This window comes from Rhinopithecus bieti, unplaced genomic scaffold (genome assembly GCF_001698545.2).
Source record: "Rhinopithecus bieti isolate Rb0 unplaced genomic scaffold, ASM169854v2 scaffold_5626, whole genome shotgun sequence".
NCBI lineage: Eukaryota > Metazoa > Chordata > Mammalia > Primates > Cercopithecidae > Rhinopithecus > Rhinopithecus bieti.
In genome coordinates this window covers 8,352,054-8,378,932 of record NW_016805666.1, presented here as the reverse complement: position 1 = coordinate 8,378,932, position 26,879 = coordinate 8,352,054, and the positions used below count along the sequence as shown (strand labels likewise).

At 43.4% G+C, this 26,879-nt stretch overlaps 1 protein-coding gene and 1 long non-coding RNA gene across 3 annotated transcripts in view; one reads left to right on the top strand and one right to left on the bottom strand.

The window, feature by feature from the left end:
* The window catches only part of LOC108530509 (uncharacterized), an 18,713-nt gene extending 9,412 nt beyond the window's left edge, over positions 1-9,301 (bottom strand). Inside the window, exons 1-3 of one of the 2 annotated variants that reach the window (XR_001885860.1) lie at positions 9,048-9,301; positions 6,638-6,756; positions 1,460-3,105 (exon numbers count right to left, since the gene is read on the bottom strand). This is a non-coding gene — a long non-coding RNA (uncharacterized LOC108530509). Of the gene's footprint in view, positions 1-1,459; positions 3,106-6,637; positions 6,757-9,047 lie in introns of those variants that run through there. The other variant, XR_001885859.1, reaches the window with a different exon arrangement.
* A 40-nt stretch (positions 9,302-9,341) lies between these two features.
* Positions 9,342-26,879, top strand: part of LSG1 (large 60S subunit nuclear export GTPase 1) — a 29,950-nt gene continuing 12,412 nt past the window's right edge. The window contains exons 1-7 of the mRNA XM_017873472.1: positions 9,342-9,755; positions 11,652-11,778; positions 15,198-15,318; positions 15,478-15,564; positions 16,122-16,208; positions 20,871-20,931; positions 21,881-22,057. Coding sequence (XP_017728961.1) covers positions 9,480-9,755; positions 11,652-11,778; positions 15,198-15,318; positions 15,478-15,564; positions 16,122-16,208; positions 20,871-20,931; positions 21,881-22,057 — 936 coding nt within the window. The 5' untranslated portion in view covers positions 9,342-9,479. The remainder of the gene's footprint in view (positions 9,756-11,651; positions 11,779-15,197; positions 15,319-15,477; positions 15,565-16,121; positions 16,209-20,870; positions 20,932-21,880; positions 22,058-26,879) is intronic.

Below are 26,879 nucleotides of genomic sequence, written 5' to 3'. Positions count from 1 at the left end.
AACATGGTAAAACCCCGTCTCTACTAAAAACACAAACATTAGCTAGGCATAGTGGTGCATGCCTATAATCCCAGCTATTCAGGAGGCTGAGGCAGGAGAATCGCTTGAACCCGGGAGGCAGAGGTTGCAGTGAGCCAAAATCATGCTATTACACTCCAGCCTGGGTGACAGAGCAAGACTCTGTTTTAAAAAAAAAAAAAAAAAAAAAAAAAAAAAAAAAAAAAACTTTTTTTTGCTTCTTTAAGGTGGCTACCAGACACCTTGGTTTTAGTGCAGTGAGGCCCGTGGTGGGCTTCTAACCTGCAGTGCTGCGAATTTGTGGTGATTGAGGCCACTACATTCGTGGCAGTTTGTTCCAGCAGCAGTACACCTCCCATCCAGCCTTCTTTTCCCTTGTCCTGACTCTCTTCCCTCTCCCACTCTCTTCAACACGTACCCTAAATCCTCACTAGTTTCCCAAAGCCACCTGCTCCCCCAGAGCTCAGCAGAATTGACCGGGTGCTTCCCCCGCAAAAATGCAGTTAGAGCAACCTCCAGCCCCTGCCAACCTACAAACAGCACGTCCACACCGCAGCCCGCCTTCCTCCTCCAGGCTCCGAAGTCTCTCCTCCCTTCAACCTGCCCCTCTAACACCACCTTCAATACTTACCAAACCAACATCTGACCTTTTCCCTCTTCCCGTTTTAACCTTCAAAGTGGCTTCGCATCAGCCACAGGGTACACTCCCACTCCTCAGTATAACGTGAGAATGTTCAGGTCTGGCACCTGCCTATGTCTCCAGCCTCATTCTTTTCTCCTGGACTCCTAATTTATGAACCAGCTACAGAGAATAGCCTACGCTTCTCCCCATGCTGGTGAGACTGGTTTTTCCCTTCCTGCCATGACCTATGCAGCTCTATCTACTGATATGACCTCCTCCTGCCATTTCTCCCGGCCAAGTCTTACTCATTCTTAGACAGCCAGCTTGGATACCATTTTCTCCAGGTAAACCACCTAGGCCTACTCATCACCTCTCCACACTCCCTTGTGTGTACCCTTACCTCTGCACTTGCCTTGTTATAATACTGTCTTTCTTTAAGTCTTGCTCTGCTGCCCAGGCTGCAGTGCATGATCTTGGCTCACTACAACCTCTACCTGTCAGGTTCAAGCGATTCTCCTGCCTCAGCCTCTTGAGTAGCTAGGATTATAGGCACCCACCACCATGACCGGCTAATTTTTTTTTTTTTGAGATGGAGTCTCTCTCTGTTGTCCAGGCTGGAGTGTAATGGCACAATCTCGGCCCACTGCAACCTCTGCCTCCTAGGTTCAAGTGATTCTCCTGCCTCAGCCTCCTGAGTAGCTGGGATTACAGGCACGCACCAGCACATCTGGCTGATTTTTGTATTTTTTTAATAGAGACGAGGTTTCACCATGTTGGCCAGGCTGGTCTCAAACTCCTGACCCTATGATCTGCCCACGATGGCCTCCCAACATGCTGGGATCACAGGCGCGAGCCACTGCGCCCGGCCTATAGTATCGTCTTTAACTCTCTGCCTCCCCCACTAGACTACAGGCTCCTTATGGCTGTTGACTGTATTTTATTCACCCTTTGTATCCCCAACTTCTAGCATAATGCCAGTCACCAAATTAATGTGTGGCAAGTGTTTGTAGAATGAACATTAACCATGTGTTTATTTTCAAAGTCATGGGACCGTCACGAGCACAGACTGTCAGAACTGGAAGAGCCTTGTCTGGAAGGCCCTTCGAGATAATCTAGTCAACCTCCCCTGGCTTTACAAATGAGGAAACTGAGGCCCTGACAGCACAGGTGCATGGCCATGCAGTAATTTAGTGGCCACACCAATATGAGGACCCATGTGGCCTGAATCTCAATCCAGGGCCCTTTCCTGTGGCTAAACGTAAAGCCAAAAGCTTCTAAACACATATATGTAGAACCCACATCTTTCGTTTGCTCCCCCTCAGGAAGAGCTGCTTTGGGGCTCATAGGTTCATTTGATGACCTGAACAGGAGCACAAAGCCAAACATACTTCCCCCTGTGACTTGACTGAGTGGCCACTCGCTGGACCCCTTAATGAAAAGTGCACTTTGCTAATGGCTCTCACTGCCCCCAAAGACGTTAGAGTCAAGCATGACTGTCACAGGACTCCACCAGTGAGACAGCTCTCTGTAGTGGTGGAGATCGCACTTGGGTCTCTGAGAGTCTGGCAGCCCATTTCCCATTGCAGGAGAAATAACTTGTAGTCAAACAGTGCCCAGACCAGGGCCCTCTTTAGGAAGGAAGTGGACTTCAAGCATGGAAGGATGGGCAGACTGCTGAAGACAGAGGCAGCAGAGAGTGGTCCAGAGGAAGAAAAGGGCCCATGCAGAAGGTAGTTAGTGTTGAACATCCAACAACTGGGCAAGAGGAGGGAATGCAAAAGTACTGAGCTCCCACCGCATGTCAGACACTGTGCTGAGTCAGATCCGTCCAAATATTTCATGCTCCTAAGAGTGTTGTCAGGTCTGTGCTAGTCTCTTCATTTTTCCGGGGGAAAGCACCACGGCTTGGAGAAGTTAAGAAATTTGCCTAAGATCTCCAAAGCCTACGTTCTTTGTGTTTGGGTCAGGCCAGGGCCTGACTCTGATGGCCCTGAATGGCAGGCGGAGGCGTCTCATAAGCTGTGGTGAGTCACTGGAGGCACTACAGCAGGGACATGCCATGATCAGAGCCAAGGCTCAGGTACACAAGATTGGCCAAGAAAGAATCTTGACCCCCACCCTCCAGCCCTGACTCACCAAGGGTCCCGGAGCACACTGCTGCTCTTCTCTGCCTATTGGGGAGCTGAGCAAATTCTCATTCATTTCTAAGATCACAGGAAAGCTACAGGTATTTCCTACAGCTGCCATAACAGAGTACCATAAATGAGGTGGCTGAAAACAACAACTATGTATCCTCTCACCGTTTTGGAGGTTGGGAGGAGGCAGCATCCTTCCTTGCATCTTACTGGCTTCTGATGGTTGCCTGTCATCCTTGGCATTCCTTGTTTTTTAGACATATCGCTCCAATCTCTGCCTCTGGCCTCTCCTTCTTTGTCTTCTGCATATGCAGCCACATGTTTCTCTTTCTAAAACAGTAGTTACTGGATTAGGGCCCATCTAATCCAGTATGAGCTCATCTTCACTTGGTTACATCTGCAAACACCCTTTTCCAAACCTGGTACAATGAGCAGCTCATGCCTGTAATCCCAGTATTCAGGAGGCCCAGGCAGCAGGGTCATTTGGGCCCAGGAGTTTGAGACCAAGCCTGCACAACACAGCGGAACCTCATCTCAAAAGACCTCTTTCCAAAGAAAGACACATCCGCAAGCGCTGGAGGTTAGGTCTCGCTCTGTGGCCCAGGCTGGAGTGCAGTGGCGCTATCATAGCTCACCACAACCTCAACCTCCTGGGCTCAAGCGATCCCCCCACCTCAGTCTCCTGAGTAGCTGGAAACACAGGTACACATCACCACACCCAGCTAATTTTTTTTTTTTTTTTTTTTTTTTTTTACTTTTCTGTAAAGATGGAGTCTCGCTCTGTTGCCCAGGCTGGTCTCAAACTCCTGGGCTCAAGTGATCCTCCCACCTCAGCCTCCCAAAATGCTGGGATTACAGGCATCAGCCACCAGGCCTGAACATGTCTTTTTAAGGGACACCATTAACTCAAAACAGAAGCCATGTTTCCAACAAAGCTCTCTGAAAATAAATAAATATAAAAGACAAAAGATCAAAACAGAGCCCATGGCAGGAAATTGCAGGAGTGAGAGAGGACCAATAGACAAGTCAGAGGTCTATGACCTCTGGAGGTCACCCTGTGACCAAAGCTCCCAGAAATGTTCTCACCATGCCCCTTGCCTTGGAGCCTCTCCTTTCATGGGCTGCCTGCTTGGAACGTTGGACAAGGCCCAGGCAGAAATGCAAGGGCACTAGAAGGAAGCCAACAGTGATGAAACCATGAGCCTTACAAGCGAGCCGTCTCAGTGCCACCAAAGGCAGGGACCAGTCAATATTGGTTTGTCCCCTCTGAAGATGGAAGGAGGAGAAATCATTACCCCTACATGATTAACTTTGAAGCAGAAACCATGGATCTTTCATTCAAACTGATTATTTTTGACATTTCCATTTGTGTTAGTAGTATCTGTGACTAATGATGGCTGAATTTGCTAAATGGTGGCTCATGGTCCCCTCAACTCTCTCGTGACAATGAGGGCAAACGTACTCTTAAATCATGTTACATGGTGAAGCCACCACCCTGCTTTTGCCAACCTAGGCACCCTGTCTGAGACCATCACTGTTCCCTTACTATTTCAAATACTGGAATGAGGCAAGGGATAGCATAAAGAGGAAGACAACCTACCAGGGTCAGGAGTCTGTTAAGTACCTTAGCAGTTCTTTATTCCAACACCTACTTTGAGGCTTGAACCTGACTTAGAACATCTGACACCTGATTATCTGGCTTTTGCTTGAATACCTCTGGTGGCAGGGAGCTCACTACCTTACTAACCTGTCCAATATATCTTTGAGCCCCTCTGATTGTAAGAAGTTTCCAACAAATTGAACCTAAAATTGTATCCCTGTGATTTCTACCCATTTGTTCTGGTTGTTCTTGCCTTGTGTCTTCCCAGAACAGTCTTCTTTCCTTTCCCTAGGACAGTCCTCCACATAAATGGAAATGGTTCCCACATACCCCCAGAGTCTCCCTCCTTAGACTAGTCTCATTTCTATCGCCTTTTCCTCATACAACATAGTTTTGCATTCCAGCACCATCCAGGTTCACATGCATATATTAGTATATTTATTATGGTGATTTAAGGAGACGGACCACTTTTAGAGACAAAATGTAAAATCCTGGTGGTCAGAGGCCCTCTTAATGGAGTACGGTCTACCTGGTGGTACACCTTCATGGCTGTACCATGACCTGGCTCAAGTGAGCTCTTTAACCCTGGCTGAGTCTATTAGGCTGGTTGCCACTAAAGTGTAAGCTCTTCAGGGCAGGGAGTTTGTCTAGTGCTGAATCCTCAGAGTCCTGTGATGAATGAATGAATGAATGAATGAATGAATGAATGATGAATGAGTGAATGAATGAGTGAATGAGTGAATGAGTGAATGAATGAATGAGTGAATGAATGAGTGAGTGAGTGAATGAATGAATGAGTGAATGAGTGAATGAATGAGTGAATGAATGGGAGAAACCTAGGACGTTCCACGTGCAGATTTTAGAGTTGGTGATTATTAATTCTACTTTTAGCCTCCTTTATTTTACTTTGCTTAACTGTATTGAGTCTCAACTTCTACAGCTAAAAGTGCAGTAAAATAACAATACCCTTTTCACTTGACTGTCAAGAGGGAGAAAGTAACTGCGAAGTCATCTGTGAATAAAAGACACTAGCTATTCCATACATAACACGAGTTGAGAAAAAGTTCATGGGTTCAAATACATAGGATCTTGGGGCCTGTGTCACCAAAGCAAGAGGTCACTTTTCCTCTCACAGACAAGAAATCAATATTTGAGCACAGGGACTCAAATTAATCCATATAATAACCACCAATAAATGTCTGCTGACAGCAGCATGCCTATGGTTGACAATATTGTGTTGTATATTTCAAAGTAACTACAAGAGAGGATTTTGAATGTTCTTACTACAAAGAAATGATAAATGAGGTGATGGATATGCTGAATACCCGGATTTGATTATTACATAATGTATACATGTATCAAAACCACCTCATACATACATACAATTATTATATGTCAATTAAAAGATTTTAAAATCTGCTGAATTATGAAACTCATGCGAGAATCCACCCATTTTCAATAGGGATAAACTGAGAATGGCAGATAATCATAAGAGGGTTTCCCTACTGATTCAATTACACTCTACAGAGGCTGCCAGACATCGATTTTCACAACTCTCAGCCTTATGCAAACTGTTTTAATGTCCTTGTAGAAGGAGGTGGTGTATCATATGGGAAAGAAAGAGAGACCAGGCTGCAAGCTCGCCTTGGAACAACTTTTCTGCCACCAACTCATTTTTGGCCAAAGTATGAAAGGAAAAACAAAACAGAAACCAACCCACTCTTTCCTCTCCTTCCTCAGACAGATGTGGAGCCCAGAGGCACAACAGTGTGGACTTGGAGAGCTGAAAGCAACTCCAAAGTTTGTTGCTGGGTGTGGATTTCAGAGCTTGTAACTACATTTGCTCAGACGCGGTAGAAATCAAGCATTATGCAACCCCATGAATAGGGAACACTCCCTGTGTCACTATTTAGAAGCTGGGTGCCAGGCTTCCAATCCCCAAATCAATGCAGCCTCCTCCAGGAGCCAGCTTGTCAGAGGATCCTGGCTTTAATGGAAGTGTTCAGCTATGTGGGGAATCGGGAGGATCTGACCCAGCTTCCAGTCACCAGCCTGGTGGGTGAGAGTTTCCGCTGGCGTGAGAAAGCAGGGAGAGGGGTCCAGCTAGGTAGTGTTGTTCCTGAAGTGTGTGGGTGAAATGGCTTCTGCAGTTGGAGGGCAGGGACCTGGCCTGATTCATCGTGGCAACCCCCTCACTTGGGCAGCAGCCAGCACCTTGCTCCACCCTTCATCACCACCATCATCACTCCCCCACAATCTTACCTCGTTCCTTTTCATCTGGGTCCCATGATCTTGTCTCATCAACACCCTCAATTCCCTTCCTCCTTGTCCTTCTCACTGAACAATTATCCAGCTGGGCTTTCACCTTCATTGCTTCGTTTCTGGGGAAAGAAAATGTGTTCAGCTGTGCCCAACGGTACTCCCACAAATTACTAGGCAGTGACCTTGCAGCATTATCTCATTTGTTACCTCTTCAGGACAGGAATTGTTATTAACCTCATTAACGAGATAAGAAGACAGAGACTCAATCGTCTGTCACTGGTAGATTTTCATAACGTCCTGGAGAAATACAAGAATTATCTATGCTTTTCTTGTCAGCTAGGAGTAGTTGCTGCTAATTAAATCTTTATGACCTTTTGACTCCTCACCACTCCTGATTATCACTTTGGTTTATTTGGTCAAGATTTATTTTATTTTATTTTATTTGAGATGAAGTTTCACTCTTGTTGCCCAGGCTGGAGTGCAGTGGCGCGATCTGGGTTCACTGCAACCTCCACCTCCCAGGTTCAAACAATTATCCTGCCTCAGCCTCCCAAGTAGCTGGGATTACAGGCATGTGCCACCACACCAGGCTAATTTTTGTATTTTTAGTAGAGACGGGGTTTCACCATGTTGGCCAGGCTGGTCTCAAACTCCTGACCTCAGGTGACCCACCCGCCTCAGCCTCCCAAAGTGCTGGGATTTCAGGCGTGAGCCACCACACCTGGTCTTATTTGGTCAAGATTTTTTAAGCCCTTAGAAAAGTAACAATGGAAAACCAAAGTGTTCATTTTCTCCAGAGGTGACAAAATCTGAAAAAGGAAACTAGGATGAAGTCCCAAGTTCCTGGTTGAGCTCTAGGAATGCGATGGCGAGTTTCTTTATCTCACCTAGTATTATTATCAAAATGTGAAATCTACCTAATCGTACTTCATCAGTTAGTTTGATCTTTAACCACTTAGCTCTGGAGAGAACGCCAGGAGCTGTCTACTAATTCTACTTCATGGGTTTTCTTCAAATCTTCCTTCTGGAGATTATGTGTAGGATTTTAAAGATACACTGTTTCTAAATTGGGAAATGGGAGAAATCATGTTCTGATGCATCCCTTTGCTCATCTGTGAGCTCTGCCTTCTCAAAGGCTTGCCAACTACTTCACAGCTTGTCAGCAGTCCCTTCGGCATTTCCCAAAACTCACTTCAATTCAGTAAGAGGGGTAAGGTGTAGCACACAGAGGGCCTGGCAGGGAATTCAGAATGGGTGGGAGTCTGGACCCAGTTTCGCCTGATACTAACTTGCTATGACCTTTAGCCAGTCCACTTCTGTGTCTTCATTTGCACCAGACAAGAGTGGACTACTCTTGCTACTCAAAGTGTAACCCAGGGACCAGTAACATGGGTATCACCTGGAAGCTTGTTAGAGCCACAGGCCTCACCCCAGACCTTATGAATCAGAATCTGCATGTTAACAAGATTCCAGGGGATTTATATGCACATTAAAGTGTGAGAAGCCCTGGGTTAAATGGATTCTTGATCCTATGATTTCTTTTATTTCTTTTTGGCTGTTGTTTTAATTGACAAGTAAAAATTGTATATTACTTATGTTGTACAGCATGTTTTGATAAATGTGTACATTGTGGAATGGCTAAATCAAGCTATGCTAGGTAATATATGCATTACCTTGATCCTATGATTTAAAAATACATATTTGGTTGGGCACGGTGGCTCATACCTGTAATCCTAGCACTTTGGGAGGCCAAGGTGGGCGTTCACCTGAGGTCAGGAGTTCAAGACCAGCATGGCAACATGGCCAAACCCTGTCTCTACTAAAAATACCAAAATTAGCCGGGTGCGGTGGTACGCGTCTGTAATTCCTGCTACTCGGGAGACTGAGGCAGGAGAATCACTTGAACCCGGGAGGCAGAGGTTGCAGTGAGCTGAGATCATGCCAGTGCACTCCAGCCTAGGGGACAGCGAGACTCTGTCTCAAAAAATATAAATAAATAAATAAATAATACATGTTAACAACCCTCATTCCCCGCCCTCCCCAGGGGTGTACAGGCTAGTGACAAGACTTGGGTTTGATTCCTGACACTGCACGCACTTAGTCTATGACTTGCTCAAGCTGCTTCCTCTCTCTAAACATCAAAACAAAGAGATGGTTCTCTGGATCAACGAGAATGTAGTTCACCAGCACACAGCCAATTCTAAGCTGACTTTCTATTATTCCCATTATAGGGAAATCAAACATTCAAGTGACGAACAGAAGCCCAGGCCTCTAAGAGTGGAGCTGGCTCACTGTTTTCACTTTCATTTTAATTATTTTTAAAAAGGGTAATGAAATTGTAACCAGAACCGTTAAAACATTTTTAAATTTGAAATAAAGCCTGTCAATTCCTGTTAACTTTCCTTACAACCTTGCCAAGCTCTGGAAATACTATTCAGCCTCTCATTCCAAATTCACATCCAGGCGAAGACTTTTCTCCCCACTTCGCAGCTGGGGACGGCTAGGTAAACAAAAAGCCGCTGTGCTGGACCTCGGAGAGACCACACCTTGGGACACCAGCTGAAAACCAGCGCGGGGAACCTCCCCCGTTCCAGCGCCACCGAAACATTCTTCCTCCGAGTCTCCGCGTCCTTCTGACGGAAGCGGCGGGAGGCGGAGCTAGTGCCGCGAATAGGAACCGCCATGTTTTCGAAGTACGCTAGTTTCTCGCCGGACGCTAAAGACCGACGCACAAATCAAGAATGGACCATTCTTTTAATTCAGTCATTTATCCAAACTCGAGACGTTCGCCAGGAAATCTACAGAAAAGTTCCCAGAACCATTTTTTCACTTATATTCTATAATGCTGGCAAGGTGGAGACGTAAAAAGAGCACTTTAGGACAAGTCATTCTGCTTTCCCCTCTCAAGTTTGAGCCTGAACTACTTGGGCTCGCCTATCGTCACTTCCGGGGATCGAGCTGTGAATCCCGGAAACTGCACGCGCGGAGCGGGGAAGCTTGGTCCGGCGGTCGCGTTGCCATGGGCCGGAGGAGAGCGCCGGCCGGTGGGTCGCTGGGACGGGCCCTTATGCGCCATCAGACTCAGCGGAGCCGAAACCGTCGTCACACTGACTCCTGGGTAAGACAGACCATGTCATCTTTCTTATCTTTTCTGTCTAGCCTGAGTGCTGCAAAATTCGGGGTCAAAAGTCAGGTAAGTTTTGCGGGAGGGACGCCTCAGCCTGATTTTGAAGGATGAGTTGGAGTTTCTGCCAAGCCAAGTAGCAGGCCCTCCTCCTGGCAGGGCCCAGAACACAAAGGTAGAAGAAGCTTCAAAGAAGGGTTAATGTGTTGATGAGGCGTGGAGTGAGAATGAAGAGTCTTCAGTGCCAGGTCTTGAGTACGTTTGTGTTTTGCCCAAGAAGCCACTGAAGTGCTTGGAACTTCCAGAGCAGGAAATAGACATAACGTATTTTTGTATTGATTTGTTCAAAGACTGGATCCTCCAGAAGCGGTTGGTTACTGCCAGAAATACAGAATAATTCAGATCCTGGCGAAGCACCCCTTAGTGGTTTAGCTCAAAGATAAATCATTCATTTTTCAGGTGTGACAGGACCTAATATTTTACTAGGCTATAGAAGGATCTTTAAAAAAATGAATCAAGTGATTTGACTTGTGTTAATCATTCTAGTCGTTATTTTCACCATTCATTCCCCCAGGAATGAATGAGAACATTTGAGTTCTAGGATCGTGTACTAAAGTTAAGTGTGCCCCTGGAGCTAACTAACGGTGTGCCACCGTCATACCAGCTGACTTTCATCCATGTAGTCCACAGAGTAAACAGCACAGAGTGCTTATCAGTATTCATCAGGTCAGAGTTATGCTGGAGATTAGATTACTGGTAATTTTTATTAGTTTCGAAGAAACTTGTTATTAATGAAGCCTTTTAGGAAATAGAAGGAAGATTGAACATGAATGGTAAACAATTGAATACGAATTCCTTATTTTTGCTGATTCTATGACCACTTAAACTTTTGGCCTTTAGTATTTATTTTTTCATCATTCAGTCATTCATTTTCAGAGACAGGGTCATGCTCTGTCACCCAGGCTAGAGTGCATCGGTGTGATCATAACTCACCAGCTCACTACAGCCTCCACCTTCTGGGCACAAATGATCCCCCACCTTAATCTCTGAGTAACTGGCATTACAGGTGCACACCATCAGGCCTGGTTGTTTGTTTGTTTGTTTGTTTGTTTGTTTTTTGGAGAGACAGGGTCTTGCTGTGTTGCCCAGGCTGATCTCAAACTCCTGGCCTCAAGCAGTCCTCCTGCTTAGCCTCTTGAGGAGCTGGGGTTACAGGCACAAGCCACCACACCTGGCACTTTTTTTTTATTTGTACCTATACTAAGTATATAGCTTAGGGTGATGGTTATCAAACTCTGGGTTGTGTCTGGAAATCAATTTAGTGGTTTGCAACTAGCTTTTTTGTTTTTATTTTTTCCCCAGCAAGATAGAGAAATATCAGAATGTGTTACATGTAATAGGGTGTGGCTTCAGTATTCTTTTGTTTCCATTACTGTACGGAATGGTACTTGAATGCTTGTATCGTTATATATACATACAGCTTTGGGTCACTATGTAAAATGTATTTCTTATTGTGGGACTATATCAGATAAAGTTTTAACTAATTTTGACTAGCAGAGTCAATCTGGGTTCAAGTTCTACCTCTGCCATTTAGTTTTCGACTATAGGCAAGTTATTTTATCTGTTGAAGCCTTAGTTTCATCATCAGTGAAATGAAAATACAATAAAATTCACCTCAAAAGTTTTTGAAAATTAATGAAATGGTGAAAGGGAACTGCCTATTATGAGGTAAGAGCGTGCTCCCTTAAACATTAACTATGAGTAGTATTGATTCTAAAGGGACTACAACCATCCTCAAGACCATGGACTAGTTGCAAGCAAGTTTAGAGCTTATTGGATGCCAAGAGCAGAAGAGAGCAGCTGTGTTTATCACCCTGTGTTTTTTCATAGTTGCACACAAGTGACCTCACTGATGGCTACGATTGGGGTCGTCTTAATCTTCAGTCAGTGACTGAAGAGAGCTCCCTTGATGACTTCCTTGCTACTGCAGAACTTGCAGGAACAGAGTTTGTAGCTGGTAAGTTGTTTATTGCTGAGTGCATGTGACACTGTCACATTTCCATCTGGGGCTGAGGTTTTGTTTTTTGTTTTTGTTTTTGAGACAGAGTCTCGCTCTGTTGCCCAGGCTGAAGTGCAATGGCGCGATCTTGGCTCACTGCAGCTCCGCCTCCTGGGCTCAAGCAATTCACCTGCCTCAGCACCCCGAGTAGCTGGGACTACAGGTAGACGCCGCCACGCCCGGCTAATTTTTGTATTTTTCGTAGAGACGGAGTTTCACTGTGTTGGCCAGAATGGTCTTGATCTCCTGACCTCGTGATCCACCCACCTCAGCCTCCCAAAGTGCTGGAATTACAGGTGTGAGCCACCGCGCCCAGCCTGAGTTTTGAACAATGAATAGATGTTAGAAGGACACATGAGATAAGACCTTTTACACAAACAGGCAGAGGACTTGAGCCAAGATGTGAAGCAGCAGCCGACTTTGTTCAGAAAATGGCTAGAAGTTTGACTTTACTGGTGCAGGGGGCGGGATGTGATGAGCACAGGTGCTGAGCAGGTGGACAAGGGCCAGATTCTGGAGAGAACAAAGGTTTAAGGGAAGCTTTAAACAAGCGTGCAACATGATTTCATATTTCATTTTTCAGTGTTTTTTGGGGGGATGTGTGGGTTCCAGCTTTAATGAGCTATATAATTGGCAACTAAAAATTGTATATAGTTACAGTATATAACGTGATGTTTGGTTTTGTATTATATATGTAGTGAAATGATTACTAAAATCAAGTAATTAACATATCCATCACCTCACATTGTTTTTGTGTGTGTATGTGGTGAGAACAAGATATATACTCTCTTAGCAAATTTCGTATTAACTAGTAAATACATTATTATCAACTATGGGCACCAGGCTGTACATTAGATCTCCAGAACTTATTCATCCAGCCTCAGTAAAACTTTACTGTTAGACCAATATCCTCCTATTTCCCCCACTCCCTAATCTCTGGTAACCACCATTTTCTCTCTGCTTCTACGAGCTTGACTTTATTCCACATATAAGTGAGATCATACAGTATTTGTCTTTCTGTGTGCCTGGGTTATTTCGCATAGCATAGTGGTTCATTCATATTGTCACAAGTGTCAAGATTTCCTTCTTTTGTAATGCTAAGTAGTATTCCGTTGTATATATACATATACCACATTTTCTTTCTTCATTCATACATTGATGGGCTTTGAGGTTGGTTCCATATCTTGGCTATTGTGAATAGCGCTGCAGGGAACATGGGAGTGCAGATGTCTAATAGGCACATGAGATTTCATTTTTTAAAAGGTCACTGATGAATTTTAAGGAAGCAAGATGAGTTAGGAGACCGTATCACTTTAGTCTAGCAAGATGAACAGGCCAGAACTGAAATAGAGGTAGTAGAAGAATGGAGAGGATAAGAGGAACAAGAAAACTTACGGAGCTAGAGTAAACCAGACTAATGGAGAGGGTAGCATAAGCGAAAACGAGCGAAGGGACGAAGATAAACTGCTGGGTTTCACGGTGAAATACCACTCCACCCACTCGGCTAGCTAAAATAAAGGAGGCCTATAACAGGTGTTGGTGAGGATGTGGAGAAATTAGAACCTCATACATTGCTGTGGGAGTATAAAATGGTGTTGCTGTTTTATAAAAAATTTTGGCAGTTCCTCAAAGGGTAAAACATGGAATTACCATCTGATCCAGCAGTCCCACTCCTGGGTGTCTGCCGGAAAGAAATGAAAGCATGTCTACACAAAAACATGGACGTGTGTGTTCATAGCAGCATTATTCCTAATCACCAAAAAATGGAAACACCAAAAAGTCCTAAACAGGCAAGTCTACAGAGAGTAGATCATTTCCACCAGGTACCTGGGGATGGACAGTGACTGCTAATGGGTAAAGGTTTCTGTTTGGGGTGATGAAAATATTCTAAAATGGATTGTGGCGATGGCTGCACAACTCTGTGAATATACTGAAAATCATTGAATTGTATGCTTTAGTGGGTGGATTGTTTAGTATGTGAATCATATCTTAGTAAAGCTATTTTCTTTTTTTCTTTTTTTTTTTTTTTTTTTTTTTGAGATGGAGTCTCTCTCTTGTCACCCAGGCTGGAGTGCACTGGTGTGGTCTCGGCTCACTGTAACCTCCGCCTCCCGGGTTCAACCGATTCTCCTGCCTTAGCCTCCTGAGTAGCTGGGATTACAGGCATGTGCCACCATACCCGGCTAATTTTTGTATTTTTAGTAGAGACGGGGTTTCACCACGTAGGCCAGGCTGGTCTCAAACTCCTGACCTTGTGATCCGCCTGCCTCGCCCTCCCAAAGTGCTGGGATCCGTGAGCCACCGTCCCGGTGCTATTTTCTTCTTAAAGTCATTAGTAATCTCTGCGAGAACAGTTTTAGTGGAGTGATAGAGCCACAGCTGGAATCTAGAGAAACAGGAAGTGGGAGGTGAGGAAGTCAAGGCATGAGCAAGTTGTATTCTTCTGAGATACTTGACTGTGGCAGGGAAAGAGAAGTGTAAGGGTGTGTGTGAGAAGGATCTGGGTTAATGGTAGTATGTTCTTAGGTTATGGGGTGAGACAGTAGAGAGGGAAGTTGGAAAGATTTGTTTTGGCAGTATCTGTTAGAAGTTGACAGTTGCAGGCCGGGTACAGTGGCTCATGCCTGTAACCCCAGCACTTTGGGAGGCCAAGACGGGTGTATCACCTGAGGTCAGTAGTTTGAGACCATCCTGGCCAACATGGCAAAACCCTGTCTCTACTAAAAACAAAAAAATCAGCCGGGCATGGTGGTGTGGGCCTTTAGTCCCAGCTACTCAGGAGGCTGAGTTGGGAGAATTGCTTGAGGTTGCAGTGAACCGAGACTGCACCACTTCACTCCAGCCTAGGTGACAGAGTGAGACCCTGTCTCAAAAAAAAAAAAAAAACAGAAAGCAAGTTTACAGTTGCATATCCTATGAGCCAGCACCTCTGCTTCTCAGCACCTACCCCAGAGCAGCAGAATTGCCCGGAGAACTCTTGAAGACAGATTCCTGGCCCTATCCTCTAGACTCTAGAGCGTCTGATTCAGTGAGTGGGGGTTAGAGCTGCTGCATTTACATTTTTAACAAGCTCCCAGATGATGCTGTATTTTAATAATGAAAACTTGGAAACTGAATGTTCAGTAGTAGAGAAAATGTGATATAGCCACCGTATGAAATACTGTGCGGCAGTCAAAAAGAATGTAGTAACTCTGGATAGTTATTTGGTATAAAACTTCATTTGAGAATAATAATTCATCCAAGGCTAGAAGAATCTAATCAAGAAAGCTTAAGTTGTCTTAGGCTCTCATTTTTAGTTTTCTAAGTTTATCAATATGACCAAACACTCTGTATCTACATTGCCTCTTAAGTAATAGTACTTTTCTTTATTTGAACAGAGAAACTTAATATTAAGTTTGTGCCTGCTGAGGCTAGAACTGGACTACTGTCTTTTGAGGAGAGCCAGAGAATTAAGAAGCTCCATGAAGAAAACAAACAGTTCTTGTGTATACCGAGGAGGTGAGCTGAAGAATTTAGAATGCCACAAAACATACAAGGCCGCTGAGTATTCATTTTTTAAATTGCTTCTTTTTCTCAGCTACCATTATTAGATCCAAATTCCCTATCTTATTTTGGTTACTTATATGAGGAATTTTTTTCCTTCTGTGATTGTTTCAGACCAAACTGGAACAAAAATACTACCCCAGAAGAACTCAAACAAGCAGAGAAAGATAACTTTCTAGAATGGAGACGTCAGCTTGTCCGGTGAGTATCATAGACTCTGTGGCAAGTTACCTTGAAATCCCGAGTTCAGACATTTGGTGTGGTTACACCACCGTTTGCATTTTGAAGTTTTGATTCTTTTAAAAAGGAAATGGTAGCATTCTGCTAACAAGTGCAAATGGATGTGTGCAGAAACAAGATTGCTAGGTGCATATGCGTCCTTGCACAGACAGCGAGTCGGTTACTCTGCGCAGCTCCAGGCCTTTTCCTTTCATTCCCTTCTTTGGCCATTGGGCACCCTGGAGTTGATCGCTGCTCGCCTGCACATTTTTCCAGGAAGAGTGTGGGAAAGAAGTGACTTTGTGTGATAGGGAAACTTCCAGGGCATAAATAGCTTCAGGATAAATTTTGAATCTGGTGGAGTATTGTCTAAATAAATAGTATTTTCATGGTGTCTCAGCAGGAAATATATAAAATAATTTGACTCTGGATATTTGCACACCGTACTTATTTTTAATGTAATGAATTTGAGCATTTATACTGCTAAAAATTGTCTATTATAATCTGGCAAAGATATAAACTTCTCATTCTAAAACTAGGCTAGAAGAGGAACAAAAGCTGATATTGACTCCATTTGAACGAAATTTGGACTTTTGGCGCCAGCTCTGGAGAGTCATTGAGAGAAGGTGAATTCATCATTTTCTTTTGTGTAATAAAGACATTGTGGTGAAGTTATATTCGATTTGGATGTTGATATAGGCTTATAGGCTCAGGGTATGAGGAATTAAGCTATGCAGAGGGTTACTGAGAATTACTATAAAAACACAGTATGATACTACCGTATATTTTGTATAGATTTTTTTGTTATTAGATGAATATGTTGATAAGTGTGTGAGAATAATGAACATTTTCTGTAAGATGAATTCTGAAGAACCTACATAGATATTTTAGCAAATGTATATTTAGTTTCTACTGGTAATGTGGAAAATCTGTACGAAAAAGAGTTAAGTTCCTGCCTGCAAAGAGCATCTATGTTATGGGGAGAGGCGGATGTCAAAGCTCATGTCAGTCGACTGTCACCATGTTCAGCTAAATGCTAAGCACAGCACCAGGAACCAGGGGCACACACATGAATGAAATGCAGTTCTTGCACTCGGAGAACTTCATACGTGGGAAAATACAGAGGGCAGTAGAGTTCCTGCTCTGCGGCAGATAGAAAGGCAGTGGGCTGAGTCATAGCAGAGGAAGGAGAGGTTGATAAGTATTGAGGAAATCATGGGGTGGTTTTTATTTTTTTTAATTGGGCTCTGAAAAGAAGAGAATGATTTTGACAAATTGAGAATGAGAGATTTTTATTCTTTTTCGTGTAACACTAAGGAGAATTCCTGATTGTTGGAAGTTGATGAATCACCTGTCTCTAATCTCACTTCTTTGGTGTAGTTAAGAGGTTTTTGTTTTCCTCAAAGAGTTTCTGAATTACTTTCAAGGATGCCATAAATGAACCTTATATTTGAAATGATGTTTTTCAACAAGGACCCTTCAGGCTGGTTTTTGTTTTCTTTGAAATCTATCAAGTGAACCTAGTAAGAAGACTAGGAAACAGAATGCCTTAATTGGGATTCTCAGAAAAGAACCTTATCACATTTAGCATATTGTTATTAAGAAAACAGGCCCAGCCCGGTGGCTCACGCCTGTAATCCCAGCACTTTGGGAGGTCGAGGCGGGTTGATCACTTGAGGTCAAGAGTTCGATACCAGCCTGAGCAACATGGTGAAACCCCGTCCCTACTAAAAATACAAACATTAGCCAAGCTTGGTTACTACTTGGGAAGCTGAGGCAGGAGAATCGCTTGAACCCAGGAGGTGGAGGTTGCAGTGAGCTGAGATCGCACCACTGCACTCCAGCCTGGGTGACAGCAAGACTCCTTCTCAACAAAAAAGAAAGCAATACTTGGACTAAACTTGTAAAAGTCATTTACATTTCTTATTAGGGTGATGACAATTAAAGTCACTTGAATGCCCCCATCCTCTGCCTCTAGGAGTGTAGAAAGGGCTCGTGGGCTGGGATGTGGGGAGGTCACAGAAGCAAGGCAAATCTCTAAGGCGGAAGAAAGGAAAGGCTTTCTGCAGATTATGGTCCATGCAGGCTCCTTTTACTCAGGCTTGAGGAGGGCTTCGGAAGACCCACAGTCATTCTCCTGGGGAACTGCTGTGGAGCAGAGTAGCCTTCTCTTTGATGCCTCCTTGGTAGTTGAGGCTGTGTACTCCTGAGAATGCCCGTTTTCTCATTTCCAAAGAGAAACGGTAACAAGCGTGGAAGTACTGCAGCCCGGACCTTGAGGGCAGCACCCTCCATCTTCACACTTAATTACAGTTTTTGTTTGGTTTTCACATATTGTCCTACTTCCTATGTGATCTGTCTTTCTTCTCTGTTCCTTTTCTTTTTCTTCTGGTTTCTGACTTTTACAGAAGAGGCCTTCCTCAGGTGTCTAGTGATGTTTATCTGTCTTTAAGAACAAAGCATTACAAGGCTGGTTGACAGGCCTACCTGTTTAGTGGAATTTGCCAACTGGTGAGCTTCACCGTAAGGTGCGTGAGCAGGGGTCAGTTTTATTTTGTCGGAATACTCCAAGATGTTAAGATCTATAGGTCTTTTCCCCAGAGCCAGTCAGTTTTGTGTGTGGTTTTGTTTTGTTTTGTTTTGTTTTTTGAGACAGAGTTTTGCTCTTGTTGCCCAGGCTGGAGTGCAATGGCGTGATGTCGGCTCACCACAACCTCCGCCTCCCGGGTTCAAGTGATTCTCCTGCCTCAGCCTCCCGAATAACTGGGATTACGGGCATGTGCCACCATGCCCAGCTAATTTTGTATTTTTAGTAGAGATGGGGTTTCTCCACGTTGGTTAGGCTGGTCTCAAACTGACCTCAGGTGATCCACCCGCCTTGGCCTCCCAAAGTGCTGGGATTACAGGCGTGAGCCACTGTGCCTGGTTCCAGTCAGTTTTTAAAAAGAAGAATGATCTCCTGCCAGGAAGGGGCAGGAGGTTGGATAATACAAGGGTGCTGGCCATCTTCACAGTTCAGTATCTTCATAGGCTTACGCTGAATTCCCCTTTTTGCACTTTGGCAGCTCTTTCCCATTTTCCCTGTGCCTGAGGTCCCAGTCCTGGAACTTCTCAAGTTCATTTTCTCCATAATAAACACTCGCCTTCTGCTATTGGGGTGGGGAATGGGGGCTGTGTGGTGGGTTGCAGTTGCCTCACTGAACGGAACAGAGAAGCCCACCTCCGAGCGCACCGTTGAGACGGATTACAGGCACGGGCCGCAGTCTCGGCCTTGAGAGAGAGAGCTGATGCTTCTAATCCTGGGCTTTCTTGGAAGTCTGGGGCACGAACAGGTTTGCTTCTTGTTGGTTTGACATTTGGTTGCCGCTGTTCTTTTTATCCTAATGGGTTTCAGCCTTTGTTTTTGTGGGTTTTGAGAGGGAGCAGAGGTAACCATCTGTGTTCAGGTTAGCAGGAAGCCTCTCTTACACTGTTTCTGTCCTAGTAATTTCCCAAGTGAGCCTGTACATGTTGAAACTTCTAACTTCAGTTTGGATTTCAGTATTATTTGCTGTCTTATTTTTGTTATGTGATTTTCTCCTTTTTTTAAATAAGAGAACATGTTTTCTAACTCAAGGAATATAGGTATATGAAAGTGGATCTGAGTTACATAGAAATATTTCCTTAAAAATGACTGCCGCTCCATCTTTGAATGGGAAATATTTATTGATGTCTTCTCCACAGCAGATGTCTCCTGTTTGGTAACAGGCTGGCTAAGCCATCTGCCTCTTTACTTCTAATAGTAGTTATCAGAAAAGATTAGATGTATAACATGTCATTGAAATGCAGGAAACTGCAGAGGCACTGAGGGCGGAACACTGTCTTCCAGTAAGATAAGGCATTTCCACTGTGCTGCGTAGACCCTTCCTGCTCCATGGCTGGTGCTTTGCTCTGATCCTCACTCAGCACATGAAGCAGCTGTCTTGAAATGTCTTTTCTTACTGGTGTTTCTAAACTGATTGTTCTTCCTACATGTTCGGTATGTAGACACAATGTTTGTAGACATTGTGGTTTTAGTTGATTAGGCTTTGTCCATTTTTTTGTAATCATTTTTTCATTTACTATTAAATACCCAGTTTGAAAGTGCATTATTACCTTAAAGAAGGAAATACTAGAACCAGCTTAACTAGAGAACTTAAAAAACAATTTGTCCAAAATTAGCAAGTCTGTGAGTTCCTTTGTGTCACAGGATTATGCTGACATTTTAACTATTCTAAAAGAAAATGCACTTTTAATTGTCAAAAGAGTGTCCTAATTGGTAACCTTAATTCCTTGGAATTTAGCATATTTGCAAAGTTGCCTCAGAAAAGGCTGATTAACAGAATAAGGGTTTTGGGGAGACTCTGCCATGAGGTAGTCATGCATCTGTAGCTTATTTCCTTCCAGCAGCAGTCACGGTGGGCCTTTATAACATCTAGCTCAGAGGCTGAAGGAAGGGAGGAGCCTCCCAGAGAAGGGAATTTTTTTTTCTCCTTGCCGTGCTGGACACCTGTAGTCCCCACTATATTTGTGAGGGATTTGAGGGGCTTGCACCAGCTGCAGTAAGTTGTCTTATTGCTGTACCTTCTTATATGTGATAGAAGAAGTTGGACTTGCCATTCCTGCTTCAGCTGGGCAACCTAAGTTAATACGTTCCTATTTTGTCTTTTTGCCATTTAAATACATTGTTGGAATTGGTGGATAATTTTGCCAAAAATTTTGGATAAGTTTGCCAAAATATGCTTTCTTCCTTGTTATTCCTGGGTTTAAATAAGATACTAGCTTCAATAGTGGCAGCTGTCAGCAACTGATTTACTACTTTTCTTTTGAGGCTTTAACATGAGTGCAGATTAGGGATTGAATATTTAGTAGACTTCACCTTGGAGTGAAGTGTTTGGAATACTCTTTTATCTCACCAGGAGAGTTGAATAGAAGTACGGTGGATGTCTTAGCAATGAAACATCATCCGAACCTCTCTAGGCTGTATGAGAGCAATAGCACGTTATGATTAAGAGCATCACCTCTGGTCCAGGCTGCCTGGGTTCCCATTCTGGCTGTGTTACTTATTAGCTGGTGGCCTTGGGCAAGTGACTTAACTGCCCTGAGCCTTAAGTCACTCGTGTATAAACCGGGAGTAATTATACCTTAAAAATTAATAGATGTCCAGTGCTTAATATACTGCAGGTGTTTGCTACTCTGGCCATTAATGTGTGGTTAGGAAAATCCCTTTCACCTCACACTGATTCGTCTATCTCGTGTTTGTGTTTCAGTGATATCGTGGTCCAGATAGTAGATGCTCGAAACCCACTCCTGTTTAGATGTGAGGATTTGGTAAGTCAAGTTTGACAAAATTCAAACATCAGTCCTTTGAGTAGCTGTGAGAGGACCACATCACTCAGCAGTGACTGTAGGCACACATTCTGCCCGCTCTGGCTTTGTTAATGAGGCCTTCCCTCCTTCCAAGGTCGGGAGCTTGCATGATGCCACTGTTGAGACAGATGTTTTCTCAAACAATGATTTCCATCTGCAGGAAGGCACAGACACGTAAATGAGCTTTCTAGCTTTTAGTTTAGAAGCCACTTAAGGCATTTGCTGGTTTCCCATTTTTCAGGAAAGACCAGTGGAAACAGTATTTTATTTATTTTAGCATATTGCCGGTCACTTCACTTTTTAATTCATCCCATAAAGTTCTCTCTCCTCACACTTTAGTTATGACTCCCTGTGGTATTTTACAAGTGAACTAAGTTTATGAAACACCACAGGTGCTAATAACTAACGTGTGAGAATCCCATGAAATGACGTAATATAGCTTTGGGTTAGTTAACAAAATATTGTATAATATGTGAGGTATTCATATTTCTTTTTGAGAACCGTAATACATATTATTTGTTTGTTTGTTTATTTATTTATTTATTTATTACTATCTTATATATCTAATTTTTTGTAGAGACTTGCCATGTTGCCCAGGCTGGTCTCGAACTCCTGGGCTCAAGCAATCCTCCCTCCTCCGTCTCCCAAAGTGCTGGAATTACAGGCATGAGCCCCCATGCCTGGCCCAGATTATTTTTAAATCTGCTGGCGCATAACAAAAATATTAATGGCGGAACTTCTTTTCAAAGCTTACTGAAAGGATTAGTATAATGCGTCGTGATTAAAACTGTTTAAATTAGGAAATGATTTAAAACTGGGGCAGTAAAACTTGTGTTGGGATCTTCAATATGATTAGCCTCATTTTTTAGTTGTTTGAAGAGGTCTTTCTAAATCTCTTTATCTTGCTTAGGAATGTTATGTGAAAGAAATCGATGCCAGTAAGGAGAACGTGATTCTGATCAACAAGGCAGACTTGCTGACTGCTGTGCAGCGGAGGGCCTGGGCCACGTACTTTGACAAAGAAGATGTGAAGGTTATTTTCTGGTCAGCTTTGGCCGGAGCCATTCACCTGAATGCTGACTCTGAGGTAACCTGAGGGACTTTTACAGGTTGGGTTTCCAAGGAGGATTTTGATTTCTCATAATGTGCTTCATTTGTATTTTGTTTACTCTTACTGGAAATTTGTGGGAATTAGAGTTTTTCCCCGGTGTGCTGGATTCGGATGACCTACAGAAAGTGAATCACAGTTACTTTCTCTCTGGTTGTCGGACAGTCTGACATCGCCAGTGTTGTTACACACTGATATTAGCTGTATTATTTTTGTATAATTGTATAATTTTTTTAAAGGTTGTAGACAGGAAGTTGTATAGGAAGTTCCACAATGACCCTGTAACTGCTTTTAAGAGAAGTCAGAACACAAGGGTACGACTGAAGGATGTAGTCAGTTCTCAGGACTTGATTAGAGTCTCTTTTGACTTTGTTCTGAAAACAGAAACTAACCCTAAATTAAGATATACCACATTATCTTTTAGCCCATATTTTGCAAAAGTAGTTTGGGCTTTATTTTTACTTTTGAATAAAATAATATCTATAAGAGGGCCAGGCGCCATGGCTCACTCCTGTAATCCCAGCACTTTGGGAAGCCGAGGGGTGTGGATCACCTGAGGTTGGGAGTTTGAAACCAGCCTTACTGACATGGAGAAACCCCATCTCTACTAAAAATACAACATTAGCCGGGCGTGGTGGCGGGTGCCTGTAATCCCAACTACTCGGGAGGCTGAGGCAGGAGAATTGCTTGAACCTGGGAGGTGGAGCTTGTAGTGAACCGAGATCGCGCCATTACACTTCAGTCTGGGCAACAAGAGCGAAACTCTGTCTCAAAAAAAAAATCATCATCATAATACCAACTATGAAAAGAAATTAGTAATTAGGATCGTAGAGATGGAGAGACTTAAGAAGTACTGTCTTTTTCCCTGTCCTTTTCTCCTCTCTCTGTTTATCAGGCATCTATTGACTGTGGAGTGTGTGTTGAGCTGGGTTATGAATACAGCACCCTCCCCTCCATGAGCTCATTGTATAAACTCTCACCTCTAACTGTGTAAAGGAGTTTCTTCCTCCACCTCCGTATCAAACAGTTGCATATTTCTCTTTGACTACTTTAAGCAACAGGATGCTCGAGACCAGGTAACTCATTTCTTTTTACCTCTGAATGTAGAAAGTTCTTCCATTCAGTGGAACGAAGTCAGCCACCCTACCCTTTGATCTGAGGACTCTTTGTCCCTTCGGTTCTCTCCTGCAGCTGTGCATTTTCAGCTCTCAGACACCAGCTCCAGGACGCCCATCCTGGGTGCCTGTCTTCTTGCGTCAGGACTGCAGGCAAAACTGGCCACACCTAATTGAATACATTATTCCAGGTGGTGTTTGCCTAGGGCGTATACCAAGCATTCATATTTCTTGTGATCAGGATATTCACATTAATTCAGTTTCTGTTAGTTCATCTCCTTTCAGAAGCTGTTTGCTCTTGGCTCATTGAACCTGTGAGCAACCGAATCCCTCAAATATCAAAAAATTAAAAAAAGACTTACTAAGCAAACCTCATCCCATCTTTACATGGAGAGAAAGAAATATTTGTTCTGTTTTACTTCAACTTAGAAGAGTACTGTTCCTTTTAAATATGTTGATGGCTTAGTACCAAGGTAGAGTTCATTTTAGAGTGTACAGTTAGCATTTCGTCGCCTTCTAGCTGTGAATTGTCATGTCATTGATAACATCGTTGAACAGGCTAGGACAAGGGATACAACTCTGTGACCTTTTGTGGACTTACTAGCAGCACTCTGTGCCAAGCGTTTTTATGTGAATATAGATGTAGTCACAAGAATATACCGATAATAATTATTACTATAATTAATTAAAACTAACCCATAAAATTAATAAGTTAATAAAAACATAGTCTTTACCAGACACCACCATTCTAAACACTTTATGTATTTTACTCATTTAATCTTCTTGGCAGTAAGTATAGATACTCACCATTGTTAATCTTCTCGGCAGTAAGTGTAGATACTCACCATTGTTAGATAGAAGAATAGTTTGCCCTGTTAAACCATTATTTCTGTTGTTTCCAATCTTTCCTGGAAGTCAGTGTCTTGCTGAAGTTTTAAAATAGATAATTACCATCATACTGCTCTGCCCTAATGCAGTAACACTACCAAAAATGGGAGAGATGAGTTTCTGCATCTGTGGCCTTCTTGATTTACTAACCAAGCAGTAGATAACAAAGGGAAATGAAATTTTTTGCGTAATCAGTTTTCAGGGAACTCTTACTACCTCCTGTTGATGACTGTCTTATTTTTAGGGCTCACCAGGTCACTTGTGGAATTGTTTTAATGTCAGTGTCTGGCTTAACAGTGTATAGTTTATGGAAGATATTCTTTCCTCCTTTTTAAGACTTAGGCACCATTTGCTTCTCCCAAGTTTTCTGGACTCTTTCTGCTGTTGTCTATGATTTCTCAGGTTGTGAAGTCTTACTTGTAACTCGTTACTAATATCTGTAATTTGGGTATCAAATTACAGAAATACTAGAAGTAGCTTGATATTCACTGTTTTCACTGTTTTCTTGCCTGAAAGGTTGGTTCATCTTCTACAGTTGTTCAATTTCAGTTGTTTGAAAAATGTGAATGTTCTGAAAAAATGTGACGTTTTTCAAAAGGCACAGCCCAATTCTGAGTTGAGTATCTCTGGTTTCCTTCGGTCACCTTGGAATTGCACTGTGCTCCCCAAAAGATTGACTTTTTCCTTCTTGCTTTTAATTTTTAACATAATTATGGCAAAGTCCTTTGATTGTCTTTAGTCCTTTTCCTGAAGCTGAACTGCTCCCCGCTGTAGTTTTTCTACTGCACATTCATGTTCAGTTCACATTCTCATTTTCATGCTACTTTCATGTTTGAAAATGACCCAAAAGAGCCCACAGTGAGGACGCTGACTTCTTTATGTTCACTGCTCATTTACCATAGAAATTGCTTCCGCTTCTGTATTTCTGTCATAAGCCCTGTTTCTTTTTGATTTGCCAGGCTTGATAGTGAAATCATACCTATTTTTCTTGACATTTTGTTTTCTTTCTGCTTTCTTGAGATTTAAGATACATGTTTGGCTGGGTTCATTGTGTCCCCTTCTGTGACTGTTAATTATTCTAACCAAATTACTTGGAAATGATACAAGATTTCCATTACTTTGAAGTCCCAACAAATTCACCCTTATTTCTGCTTTGTTGTCAAGAGGGATTCAGAAGAATTAACACACCCATGAGTAGTAAATGATTTTTACCTTTTGCTTTCCAAAGGGAATCTGTCATCACTAAATAATTTCCACACGTGGAGTTGAGTTTTGCTGCCGCATTTCACACACGGTGATCTGTGTGTGCTCCACGGTGCTTTGACTTCTAAAAGCAATTCTGAGAGAATAGCAGATTTTTTTAAACATGCCAACCACCGTCTTTAAAAATACAAATGTAAAATGAACTGCAAATGGCAAAGTCTGCCCTTGCTTTGTGCAGAGAAGAGTATGTTAAATGTGTTCTTGTTCCTGAGACGTGCTTCGTTTTATTGTGCAGCCCATTGCAAAATAATGTACTGCCAAAGAGTTCAGTTTAACATAAGCTTTTCCCCTTGCTGTCTTTGAAGAGTTTTGTTGTTGTTGTTCTTGTTTTCTTTTGTTTTTGTAGAGACCCAGTCTTGCTGTGTTGCCCAGACTGGTTTTGAATTCCTGGCCTTGAGCCATCAGCTACCTCAGCTACCCAAGTGCTGAGATTACAGGTGTGAGCCATCGCACCCGGCCTAAAGAATTATTTTAAATTATAAAAGTAATACATGTTCTTTATACAGAGTTCAAATAGTATAGAAACATATAAAGTAAAAAGTGAAGGGAAGGTCCAATTCTCCTCCCCTCCAAGAGGGAGCCACCCTCGATGGTTGTCTGTCATGGCACTGAAAGGCTTTCATTGTCTCCTCCCTATATTCACCTTTCCATCTCCGTCAAACTTCGCTTGTCTCCTGCCTATATTCACCTTTCCACCTCCGTCGAACTTCGCTTGTCTCCTGCCTATATTCACCTTTCCACCTCCGTCGAACTTCGCTTGTCTCCTGCCTGTATTCACCTTTCCACCTCCGTCGGAATTCGCTTGTCTCCTGCCTGTATTCACCTTTCCACCTCCGTCGGAATTCGCTTGTCTCCTGCCTGTATTCACCTTTCCACCTCCGTCGGAATTCGCTTGTCTCCTGCCTGTATTCACCTTTCCACCTCCGTCGGAATTCGCTTGTCTCCTGCCTGTATTCACCTTTCCACCTCCGTCGGAATTCGCTTGTCTCCTGCCTGTATTCACCTTTCCACCTCCGTCGGAATTCGCTTGTCTCCTGCCTGTATTCACCTTTCCACCTCCGTCGGAATTCGCTTGTCTCCTGCCTGTATTCACCTTTCCACCTCCGTCGGAATTCGCTTGTCTCCTGCCTGTATTCACCTTTCCACCTCCGTCGGAATTCGCTTGTCTCCTGCCTGTATTCACCTTTCCACCTCCGTCGGAATTCGCTTGTCTCCTGCCTGTATTCACCTTTCCACCTCCGTCGGAATTCGCTTGTCTCCTGCCTGTATTCACCTTTCCACCTCCGTCGGAATTCGCTTGTCTCCTGCCTGTATTCACCTTTCCACCTCCGTCGGAATTCGCTTGTCTCCTGCCTGTATTCACCTTTCCACCTCCGTCGGAATTCGCTTGTCTCCTGCCTGTATTCACCTTTCCACCTCCGTCGGAATTCGCTTGTCTCCTGCCTGTATTCACCTTTCCACCTCCGTCGGAATTCGCTTGTCTCCTGCCTGTATTCACCTTTCCACCTCCGTCGGAATTCGCTTGTCTCCTGCCT